The sequence below is a fragment of the Oncorhynchus clarkii genome, chromosome 24 (assembly GCF_045791955.1).
Source record: "Oncorhynchus clarkii lewisi isolate Uvic-CL-2024 chromosome 24, UVic_Ocla_1.0, whole genome shotgun sequence".
Classification (NCBI taxonomy): domain Eukaryota; kingdom Metazoa; phylum Chordata; class Actinopteri; order Salmoniformes; family Salmonidae; genus Oncorhynchus; species Oncorhynchus clarkii.
Genome location: NC_092170.1, coordinates 20,660,680 through 20,673,460, shown reverse-complemented (window position 1 = coordinate 20,673,460; position 12,781 = coordinate 20,660,680). Strand labels below are relative to the sequence as shown.

The window sequence follows — 12,781 nt, the reverse complement described above, 5'->3', positions numbered from 1 at the left end:
CAAAGAGACAGACATTTCACCAGATATATAAATATGAAGCATCCGGTTAGCTGCAAAATGTATGACCATATTAGAGACACATATTTCCTTCAGATTACACAGACCCACAAAGAATTAAAAAACAAATCCAATTTTGATAAACTCCCATATCTATTGGGTGAAATACCACAGTGTGCAATCACAACAGCAACATTTGTGACCTGTTGCCACAAGAAAAGGACAACCAGTGAAGAACAAACACTGTTGTAAATATAACCTTATGTTTATTTATTTTTGTACTTTAACTATTTGCACATCATTACAACATTTAAATGTCTTTATTATTTTGGAACTTTTGTAAGTGTAATGTTTACAGTCATTTTTTATTTATTGTTTATTATCTCTTTCACTTGCTTTGACAATGTAAACATATGTTTCCCATGCCAATACAGCCCTTAAATTGAAATTGGAAGACCAGTGGCCGGTAGTTGGAGATGGAACGAGATGGATTTTGGCCGACATTTACTCATCAGTGAAACATTTCATCTCAATACAGTTTTTTGTTACAAACAGAGTGAACTAAGTTTGGTAGACTTCACCCTTTGACAAAGTTTTTTTTAAAAAGGCCTTGTTTAGCAGGGGTGCAAAGGCAAATTGTTTGTGCACACGCGCACTTCAGAGTAGACGTTCCCCAAAGGAATATGCAAATGTTTGCTAGAATACGCCAATAGGATCTCGCTAACTCGTTCTTGGCTCTGCCCACCTCATTGCTTTTTCTGCCCACTATGGCTAATTTGTTCTCATTTGAAACAACGGGCTGTGGTCTATCTTGGTTAACTCATAAAAATCTTTGGTGGTACCATGAACTGCCCCGTATCAATTTATACGATTCTACGTTGGAAAGCAAGATACTAAAATAACACATCACTACCCTCTACTGTATTGGAATATAACATTGAGAAAGTATATACCGGCCATCAATCTGCAGCAAATCTGAAACTGTTTGAAATAGTAGTACAACAAGCTTGGAAAATGTCTTCAGATGCAAACAAAATAAAACCAAATGTACCATTGGTGTCACTGCCCAGTTTAACCCAACATGCCACTTTCATAAACAAGAAGAAGTCAACATTACAAAGACAAGACTTGTGTTAGGCTATGACTGACATTACAGAAGGATGATCTTCAATGAAGACAATTTAAAAGTTATGAACAGGTACAAGTCAAAATGTGGAATTCATCTAAGGTTTGTAATAATTTTCCACATTTGCTAGAAGAGCATTCATGACATTATTAGTGTGGTGTGAGCTTTACAACAGCAACAAAAAAAACAGAAAAGCTACAAAAAAGCTACATTCAACATTTTAGTTTGAGCGCAGATGACAAAATACTGATGAGTGCATATTATATTATTGTCATGTTGGAAGATTTCCAAGAGTAAAGTTTTTAATTGAATATGTGTATCATGTCAATAATGTTGTTAGTGTTTTACATAGCAAAACAACCCAGTGACACTGTCATGTAAGTGCCCAGACTGAAGCAGATTATGTATAGACACAGATGTGAAAACAAATCAACTAAAATGTGTACAACCATGATAATGTGCAAGTCTGCCAAAATCCACAAAAATGACATTGACTATGGACTAAACCTCATGTAAAAATATTTTTTCAAAGCATCTGCCAAGTGTTTTTCCACATTGTTTGACCTATATCACATATTAACACAGACAATGGAAATAGAACATATGTATGATGGTTCATGCTTTGGTGGGGAACACTTAGCTGCCACACTATGCATCTATTCCACAGTTACGGCAGGATCCCCTCCCTGGTTCTTCTTGCCAAGCTGGGTGTCTCTACCCATACCCAACAACAATCCAACTGCATTCAATGCAGTTTCTTCATGTTGACAATGACCATGCGGTAAATCTAGGAGGGAACCAGGAGCAGGGAGGTAGAAAAAGACTACTGATTCTCATTATTTTATAGGAGCGTCTCAAACATACAGCTCCCATCCTTTTATATCTGGAGAGAACAATCCATTATGTGCTGTTCCTCATATGCTTTCGCTGTCTCAGGTCTGCATCTGTCCAGAGGGATCCACTCTGTGGAAAGGGGACAATGGAGACTTTATTCATGAAAGTGCTACATGGTAATAACTATTAATAACAGTATAGTTTTCCATTTCAGATACAAGTTATAGTACTGCATTTCATCTGATCACACCCATGAACAGACAGAAATCAATATTAGGATTCACCTGCTCAACATGTATAGCATTTGGCCGGGGTCATCTGCAAATACCCTGTAGTAACAGAATGAGAAAGGAAGGTCTGTTTGATACTTCATCTGGATATTTGTAAGACGATTAAGAATCAGCAAGTTGCTTGTGTGTAAAATATGATTAGGTACGCATACCCATCTCCCCAGTGATAAAATGCCTGGTCCTGGTAGAAGATGCATAGGAACAGCCACACGCTTATGGTCTCCACCCAGAAGATTACGAAAAGGAACCATAGTGAGGAGACTAGCAGCTCACACACCATCCTGGGGCTTCTACAATGAGAAATAACAGAGAGAGGGGAGTTAAACCATAGGGGAACATAACACTACAGTCCTCTACAGACCAATAGATAAGGTATTGATAGGAGCAACATGACTACAGCTAGTCCTAAAGAAAGATAACAATATTAAACAAAATACATTTTAGATATTTATTGCAAACAGGGTTTGGTTTTTGGTTGAAAGCAAGGACATTTCATGGATTATCAACACTAGTATTCAAGCCCAAACCAAACAAGCAGAATGTTGGTCTTTGCCAACTAACAGAAGCCCGAGCTAAGTATGGATGAAAGTTGATCAGCCGTGTTTAGTGAGGGGGTAACTAGCTGCTCGCTAACTCTCAATCTTGGTGACATGTATCATAACCAGCTAACAAGAAATATTGGAAATACATTATCTTACCTTTTGATCGTGATGGGAGCAGATTTAACGGTATCCAAGTCCGTGAATATCAGTGACATTCATGGAGGCAAGCTGTTTAGCTAAACTTGTTTGTTATAGCTAGCTAGCTATTCACAATGCCACAGCTAGCTAGCAATTAGCACCAGCTGACTGGGAGTGTTTTGTATTGTTGGCTAGCTAGAACAGTTAGCTAGCTTGCTTAATAACTAATTTGAGATTGTAATATGGTTTCACTTGATCAAATATAACATTGTATAGCTATTTAGCCAGATAACATGCATGTTTTCGTTGTTCAAGGACAGTTTTGCCTGCATGCTCCTGCAAATGTTACCAGTGAGTTGAGTTTCCGGGAGTCAGAATCCGCAATTACTGCACAGAATTTGGGGAACAAAGATTTGATCAACAAGCACTAGTCTGGGTACCAGTCTTAAACTATCATTCCACTCCTCGCCACTCCGTGTCATATGTGTGTAACGTTAGCGATTTCAGTGCCAATAGAAATTGTATTTTAATTTGATAATTTTGTATTTGTATTAGGGTATTGCATTTTCATTTAATATTTTAGAATTTATAATGCACAGATTGAATATTTGAATTCATAAATGTAACTTGTATTTGAAAAAAAGTCTCCAGCATTAATAGAGCGTGGTTTTAGAACAACCTCAGTCACATTTCACACCCCTCTGATCTCATATTCAGAGATTATGGCACCATTATAAAGTGGGTGGTTCGAGCCCTGAATGCTGAATGGCTGACAGCCGTGGTATATTAGACCGTATACCATGGGTATGACAAAACATTTATTTTTACTGCTCTGATTACGTTGATAACCAGCTTATACTAGCAATAAGGCACCTTGCGGGTTTGTGATATATGGCCAATTTACCACGGCTAAGGGCTGTGTCAGGCAATCTGCACTGCGTCGTGTTTAAGAACAGCCCTTAGCCGTGGTATATTGGCCATATACCACACCCCTCATGCCTTATTGCTTACATATAACTGACTGGGTTCGAAATCAGGCCTACAGCACAACAAAAACACTTTATGTGGCAAACAGAAGCAGAAGGATCTGTGCATCCCATTTAATGAGAGTGCAACAGAGGTGGGTTGGAGATCTATGCATGTGATGAGCAACCTAGCCTGAGATCTGGAAACATTATGTGTTAGTTTAACTCTGGTTTTAATGTCTATGGTTTGACTGATGGGGTTCTAACCCAGATCTCCTCTGCACCAGACAATGCAACTTTTCAGGTCTCAGAGTAACTCATCACATGATCTTGGCTTTGGCTCAACAGGCTTAATCCAGTCAGTCACATGTTAACCTTATAATGAATACCCTTGCTGAAAGACCTGAAACTAACAACATCTAACAAACTAACACGTCAAACTAACATGTCTTCAGGTCTCAGCACAAGGCAAGGTTCTCATCCGATAAGCATGGATCACCAAACTACGCTCTTTTGATGAGTAACTTTGCTGGATCTTGAAGACTTGTATTAGTGTAGCAGATGGTGATCTGTGAAACTCACTCCTCAGCCTGAAGTGTAACCCCTTGCACAATTGAAGGCCTTTTTGAATAGCACAATGGGTTTAAATGCCTCAAAAGGGCAGTCACGTGTTTATGAGGCAACGGTCCTGAGTTCGAGTCTCCATACGAGCTGAATCAGGGGGAAACGCTACTCGTTAAGCAAGCAGTGTGTCATCCTTTACATGAACTTATGAACTTAGGCTTTAGCTAAGTGGGCTAACACAGTCTTGTGCCATGCAGGAGACCTGGTTTGAATCCAGTTAGCCACAAGAGCAAGATTAAATAGGGAGTGGAAAGGCTGTCCGTAGAAGGGCTATGACAGCCAGGGCTATTCAACTATATTCTTATCGGGGCCAAAGTGCTTTTTTTTTTACACTCCTAACACACCCTGTGATCATCATAGAGGGGAACAGAAGGCACATTCATGTTCCAGAGTTGTAGCTTTCAGGAATGGGGTTATACTAGGGTTCAAATGCTAGAGACAAATTCATAGGAAGAATAGAAACTCAAGATGCAACATTGGCTTCAAAAACCACCAGAAGTTTCTGATTCTGTAAAAACTACACTTAAAAAAAAAAATATTTATTATGCTCCAAATTCAAACAGGACAAAAGTTATATACTAAAATTACTTTATTACAGCTGATTTCTGTTCAATATTCCTCTGCCAGCACAATAGTAATTATAATACAAACAAAATAGTACATTTGATCCTAGTTTTTATTCTTCTGTTTTATGAATCTTTTTACACATTTCCACTCACTTTTTTGTATTTTTTGTTGGTGAAAATGTATGTATAATCTTCACAATCTTTCAGACATTCAATAACATGTTTCACAATCTATACATTTTAATACAGGTTATATAAGAGTTGTAGTGGTAATGTTGTGCCAAGGAAGAATACTGACATCCTCATAGAAATGGAACCTCTGTTTTCATAAGTAGCCTGTCACCATCTTTTCAAGCCTCTACATTGGCCATCTGACCAGAACGGCTCATATCATGCGATTTCTAAACATTTCATGCCATCAGCCCAAGCCAAGGGTAATGTTAGGTAACTCTTGAGATGAAACAATGCAGTGGTGTTTGGGCTTGGCAGCTCTGGTATGGCACAGTGTTTGACCAGAGGGAGGACCTCCATTTTTCTTTAGCTTGTTTCTCACGCAGTATCCCATACTTTCAGTCAGTAGGACAAAAGTTGACAACATCAATGTTAAATGATAATTTAAAACATTATTCAGGTTGGTGGAGAAGCCTTGTAAATTATTAAAACAAATATGAATAAAAGTATCTAAGTAGTCTCACAATTTTTTATTTTTTTTTTGGGGGGGGGGGGGGAATTATTAACAAAATGATGTGACGGGTTGGCAATCAATCTCGTATGAGATGAAGTTTCATTGGCGTTTAGTGCTTTCCGGGATCCTTGGCACGTCCCTACCCAAACCTTTACCGTTTTAAAATATCAACTTCAATGGGGTAGGAACGTCCCAAGGATCACAGATAGCAAGGACCTTTCATTGGCCTGACATGAACCATTGGCCCGAAAAAGCTGTTGACCTGAACAAGGGCTAGGTCCCAATAATCAGAAATACCGCTCCTTTTTCTCCCCTGGCCACTATTCATAAAATACTTGTTGGGTATAAGCATTATACTGGTAAATTAACCTATTGAGGCTTTTGACCTCTGTGGTTACAAATGAAAGGAAACAAGAGGTGGAAGGTTTTGGAGAGTATTGGGACACACTCACAGCCCTATTTACTGTAACATAATGCTTGCTTTTTTGGAAAGGACAGTTGGATATGATCCAGAGGCAGATATGGGAGAATTGTAATGGGGGATTAGAGTCTGCAACCATTTAAAACAAACTTCTCCTACGTCTCAAAAAATAAACAAAACTTCCCAGCATCTTTGTGCCCCTGAAATCAAACATGTTTTTGCTGCACAATTGCAGGATCACATTCAACAAGAACAAACAGAATAGTTCATAATCTGGTGGATGTGAATGTAGAAAGGGTGGAATAGGAGAAAACATACCAGAGGTATCAAGACTCACTGCAATGAAAGGCTTCATGAGGGGGCAATGACTAACAAAGTGTGTGACAGTAAAGGAAAATGACAGTGTAGGCTATGCATGCACAGGAAGCAGTAAGAGTCAGCGTACACACAACCAAGCTCAATTTTCATTTTTACAGACCCTCATACCAATCTCAACGTTGTTTAATATTTGGTTAGTGTCTGTCAAGTTAAATAATGTTAGTCTTACAGATTATTTGTTATTTTCTTTTTCACAATGCAAGTTTAGTTTTAAAATGTTTAATCTCTTAAATTGTATATATACACACAATATGAACATTTCACCCCACTTTAATGAAAAGACGATACATTTCCTAAGATATCTGCATCTCTAGGACTTTTTAAGCCTTGTGGCCTTTTCAATATATATACGTTTTGAAAGTGTTTTAGATTTCCAGATGGAGATAGTTACCCTCATAATAAATGCAGACTTGGTGTGTGAGGGAATGCAGGTTGAGAAAAGAGGGGACCCAAAATGGCATAAACTCACCCCTGAAAAAAAAAAAACAGTTAGGGGAAATACCAAAAAGTGGAGAACATGTTCATGGATAGAACCCACTGTAGGTGTCCAAGTAAATAACTACATAAGTGCTTTGCCACCTTTAAAGATGGAATCTGCATTAGGGGAAACTGTGCCACTGCCCGCCCCAGCACCTTTGTTATTGTTTTGTGGACAAAACTAATGAGAGGCGCGCCGAGCAGTGTGGGAAAAAATAATTGCACGTGCAATGATGTCTGGGGAGGAGTTCGTTTTTTTGCAGTAACTTCTTTCTTGTTGTAATATCCCAAATGGACATGGCAGTGTCACCATTAAGGTTTCCAGCTTTAACCACTTTTTAACCACTCACCAACATAAGTGTAGAATGATCATTTAGTGTGAGTGTTATATTTACACGATGAACACCAGTAACAAGTATATGAGCATCATTCACCGGCCATTGTTACTTTTAGGGTGGTGAGATGAGCTCTTTTTTCCTGATTGCTGAGTTCTTAGTTTTGCTCAAGTTGTGGACCATTATCATTTTAAACACTTTGACTGCCTTACATTAACCAGCTCCCACAAACATGTACTCCTTGCCAAGCCTGCTGTTATGGTCAAAAAGAGCCTTCACATAGAGATTAGATCGTTCCTTTTCAAACACATTCTGAAACCATGTTACTTTTTTTTCTACTTGTGGAAGCTCTGCTCTACTGTGCCCACTGTTTCATGTTAAACCTGGCCTGGAAATTTTGTGCGAAAGGTGTTTTTCAACCAAGCATACAATAGAAGTCCTTTAACTAACCCCATCACCATACTCTATAATCGGTTTTGTTCTTGTCCAACATGAATCCTCCACAGAGCCATAGAAATGTGTCTACATACTGGTAACTCACTTGTAATTAACCCCAGGCATTCAAATCCTGACTCTGTATCGGACTTTAAGGTCAACTATTAGACTTTTCAACTTCCTCACTTCAACCACATAATACCAACACACTATATGCATCCCTCGGGTTGCTGTGCTTAAAATAAAGTCAAACTACCATCTGTTTTACTGTATACATTTTCTATACTGTATAAAGTGCTTTGACAAGGCAGCAGTATTTAAAGGCACTAAAATAAAATCAACTGATAAATGTCAGGGTTCTTAAAGGCATTACAGAGTCTTTGCTCTTGTATCTGACAATCATGTAGCCCAGCATGAATTATACTGATCCTCCTTCTCGGTCATTCAGCCAACTAAGGTGAAACTCACAATCTGTCATCCTCCGCACAGCAGAGACACCCAGAACCAGCCCTCAAGTGCCTGTATGCATGATATTATCACCTTTAGAACTTCTGTTCAACTGATCACTTCACAAACCTCCTGATATCGACATCCTTTTCAGAGGTACATGAGGACAGATGTTGGGATCCTCTCATCCTGAGGTACATCATTTTCATTGAACGATGCCAACATCTGTGCAAACTAAATGGAAACTAGTTTGAAGTGTAATAATTTAATCAATCTGAGCTGAACTAAAACATGCAGGTTTTACACTGAGAATGAATGATCAGTATCAGGGCATAGAAAGGCACCATCTTACTGAGCATTAACATACATATACACTTTTAGCTGTTAGCTAAGCCTTTTGTTTATTATGGCTCTGCCATGTCCCTCTGGTTTTGGCTGATGTAGTAATGCTATGAGAGACACCCACCCACTTGGAAACCCTAAACAGTGAAGATTTGGATCTACTGTAGGTGGGCTATTATGGCCTAAGGAACGGTTGACAATAAGTGAAGACTGCAGCCTAGTGGCCGGCATCACACAGTACAGTAGTACAGAACTGAGTTGAATATGGCCATAGTTAAAGCTATGGTCAGCCTGGCCCCTAACGTTGCATCCGAAACAGACAAATAAAACATTCATATTCTGCTTTAGTGTTCTTATTGGCAAATGGATGGATTAGCAGCTTAAACTCCCATAGGGAGGTGTAAAATAAAATGCAGATCACTAAATGCTGGCAAAATGCTCATTGATATAAAAAGGTTCACTGTCTGTTACTGCTTCTCCAATATATTAAATGTAAACACTGAGCTTTCAAATGGCAAGTGTAACTGAATTTCACAACAAAAATCCTACCTCAATGATATAACCTCTGCTAAAAAAAACATATCTTGCTCTTACCAGCTGCAATTCCCCCCCAAAATATTTTCTTTAATATAAAAAACAGACAAATAAGAACAGTTCAACATAATTTAACTAATTCTACAAAACCCTTAGATCCTTGTATGTGAAAACTAAAAAAATCCTATCCACAAAATTTCACCACATTCCTGCAACAGGGGTTGATAGTAACTAAGTTGTGAGATGTTTAATAACAACTGCCTGGCTTAAAATAGGTTTTTCTACAACAACAAAAGCTAGTTTAATGGAAGCTGGCCATAATACAAGCCAACAACATTGTGTCCCAGTGTCCCTCACATCCTCAAACCTAAATGATCATTTCAAACCAACTTGAATTTGTTTCAGGTATTGTCAAGGAGCTCTATACGGTATCTGTGCAGTTCTTTAAATCTCTCCCTGTTAAAATCTTTTAGAATGCAAAACATTCTTCTGATTTGGAAAGAGAAACAATCTCAGCTATTTAAAATAACCATAAAAACAGGCTGGCATAAGGAGAATAAAAAATATTAAAAAATCAAGTAACTGGATAGATGGGCCAATGTATTAAATTTGGAGCAGGGGAATTTCATGGGCTGTCTTAGCTTGCTGTGATTAATAGACACTACATAAAAATAATAATATTAAAAGCAGTTAGCAGATGTCTTTTTGACAGTGGTCTCAGTGGTGGAAGGGGGGCAGTGGCACATATATGTACATGAAAGTGATTTCTAAGTGAGAGAACTGTAAAATAAAGAACAGAGGAAGTATTAAGTGTTGACACTGAATGGTTTCAATAGAAACAGAAGAACTGATCTGTATGTGTGCTAATAAACTGCTGTGTAGAGGGGGTGTGCCTCTTTCAGCCCTTTTGACCTGAGCAACATTTATTTCCACACGCATCCACATCTGTACACAGGATAGGAGAGGAACGAGGGATAGGAAAGAGGGGAGGTGGAGGTGTAGCAGAGCTCAGCCCATGCTGTCCCACTCTGCAGCGCCCTCTGACTCTGGTGCTGGGCTGGGAGTCTATGTGTAGGACAGGTGCGACCCATTGGATATCTGAGAGTTGACACTGGTGCTCCTGCTCATAGCCTGCTCACTGCGCCCCCCTGAGGCTGTCCTGCTCAGTGCCTGGGGGCTGTTTTGCACTCCTCCACTGCTTCTGGCCCCCAGGGGCCCTGCCGAGGGGTGGCCCCACGGCTGAGGACACCCGCCTCCCTGCATGCCTTGGCCCCAGGCTTGCTGCATGGGGGACCCTCCCTGACCAGAGTGGTAGTGGTGATGGCTGCCTTGGTGCCCTGACCCTCCACTGCCCCAGTGTAGCCCTTGAGAGGAGCCCCCAGAGTGGTGCTGTGTCTGGGGGTGGGCCCAGCTGCCTGGGGCCCCGGGGAAGCTGTGGCTAAAGGCCTCTGGGGAGAGGTTGGACAGCACCATGTTGTTGAAGCCTAGACGCATGCTCTCCGAGTCGAACGCTTCGATCTCCCTGGCCTGGCGCTCCAGCAGGCTACGGATCCTCTCCGAACGCTCATTCTGAAGAGCCAGCATCTCCTCCTCAATCTGAAGATACACACAGCTGCTCAGTACTATAATATGTTCATTTCAAAATAGCACTGGTTTAGCAATAATAACAGCAAACTCTGGAGCTTGAAATTAAATAAAGCCCAAATGTCAATTGAGACTTTTTGCCACTGCATCCCAAATGGCACCCTACATCCCAAATGGCACCCTGCATCCCAAATGGCACACTGCATCCCAAATGGCACACTGCATCCCAAATGGCACACTGCACCCCAAATGGCACACTGCACCCCAAATGGCACCCTGCATCCCAAATGGCACCCTGCATCCCAAATGGCACCCTGCATCCCAAATGGCACCCTGCATCCCAAATGGCACACTGCATCCCAAATGGCACACTGCATCCCAAATGGCACACTGCATCCCAAATGGCACACTGCATCCCAAATGGCACCCTATCCACTTAAAAGTGCCCTATATTTGACCACAGTGCACTATACAGGGAATAGGGTGCAAATTAAAACGCAACCCATGTTAAAAAAATATATATATATTCCCAGTATGGAAGATCAGACCTTCTGCTCCAGTAGGGCCCTCCGGAGGGACACTCTCTGCTCCAGGTCCTTCCGCTCACGGTCGTGCTGGGCGTCCGTCTGCATCTTGATCTTGCTCTGGTAGGCGTTGAGTAGCTCCAGCTCCTGCTGCAGCTGCATCCTCAGCACCTGGCACTGAGCCTCCTGAGCCTCATCCAAACGCAGCTAGAGACGAGAGGGGAGCCAGACAGGGGGTCAGTACAATGTTAAAGGGATTTTGGCAATAAGGCCCTTTATCTACTTCAACAAAAAAAAGGAGATCCGCAAACTAGGAGCTCAGATGAAATAATTGAATAACCAACGTTTGGACAGACAAGCCGTCTTCCTCAGGGTATAATGAAAAACTGCAGGTCACTAGTTTATATAGTGTCAAAGGACAGATACAGGTGTCTAATCATGGCCGGGTGTGGCTTGATATCATTGGTTCATTTACAGATATAAATAGAACATATAAAAAACAAATGATAGTATACGATCATAGACAATTTGGCTACATAAGCCTACAAACATTTACAATGAACAACAAAATCACAAGAATGTCTTCAGATCCTAGTCTACGCTGAGACCGAAGGGACCAAGGGTCTTTAAATTAAAGATTCAGGCAGCTTCTTGTTTTAACAATAAATCGTCGAGGTCACCCCCTCTCCTAGGGAGGGTGATGTGTTCAATGCCGATTTAACGTAGGGACGAAATCGAGTGGTTCGCTTCCAAAAAGTGGGCCACAACTGGGTAGGTTGAGTTTTTGCAGGTGCTGACCTAACATAATCGTTTGGTGTGCTTTCGTCGTAAAGCCTTTTTGAAATCCGACAAAGTGGCTGGATTTACAACAAGTTTATCTTTAAAATGGTGTAAAATACTTGTATGTTTGAGGAATTTTAATTCTGAGATTTCTGTTGTTTTGAATTTGGCACCCTGCAATTTCACTGGCTGTTGGCGAGGTGGGATGCTACCGTCCCACATATCCCAGAGAAGTTAACACAGTGCGCATCCAACCCGGAAGCCAGCCGCACCAATGTGTCAGAGGAAACACTGTACACCTAGCAACCAGGTCAGCGCGCACTGAGCCCGGCCCGCCACAGGAGTCGCTAGTGCGCGATGAGACAAGGATATCCCTGCCGGCCAAACCCTCCCTAACCCGGACGACGCTAAGCCAATTGTGCGCCGCCCCATGGGCCTCCCGGTTGCGGCCGGCTGCAACAGAGCCTGGGCTCGAACCCAGAGTCTCTGGTGGCACAGCTAGCACTGCGCCACCTGGGAGGCCCTTGCCCACATAATTTTTTACCACAAAGACAAGTTATAAGATACATAACTGCCTTAGTGGAGCATGTAATAACACCTTTGATTGGGATCTGTTTCCCTGTTGGGGGTGTTTGAAGGATCTACATTTGTAAGTGCCAATGCATTGAGCACAGCCATTCCATCCGGTAGAGGCACACATAGATGTTGTGCAGGGATTCATCTACTTCCCCAGAGTCAGATGAACTCATGGGTACCA

General features: G+C 41.1%; 1 protein-coding gene across 1 annotated transcript in view; it reads right to left on the bottom strand.

Annotated features, from left to right (window-relative positions):
• Positions 1–6,741: 6,741 nt before the first annotated feature.
• The window catches only part of LOC139382285 (serine/threonine-protein kinase TAO1-like), a 29,984-nt gene continuing 23,944 nt past the window's right edge, over positions 6,742–12,781 (bottom strand). The window contains exons 19-20 of the mRNA XM_071126164.1: positions 11,269–11,451; positions 6,742–10,732 (exon numbers count right to left, since the gene is read on the bottom strand). Coding sequence (XP_070982265.1) covers positions 10,202–10,732; positions 11,269–11,451 — 714 coding nt within the window. The 3' untranslated portion in view covers positions 6,742–10,201. The remainder of the gene's footprint in view (positions 10,733–11,268; positions 11,452–12,781) is intronic.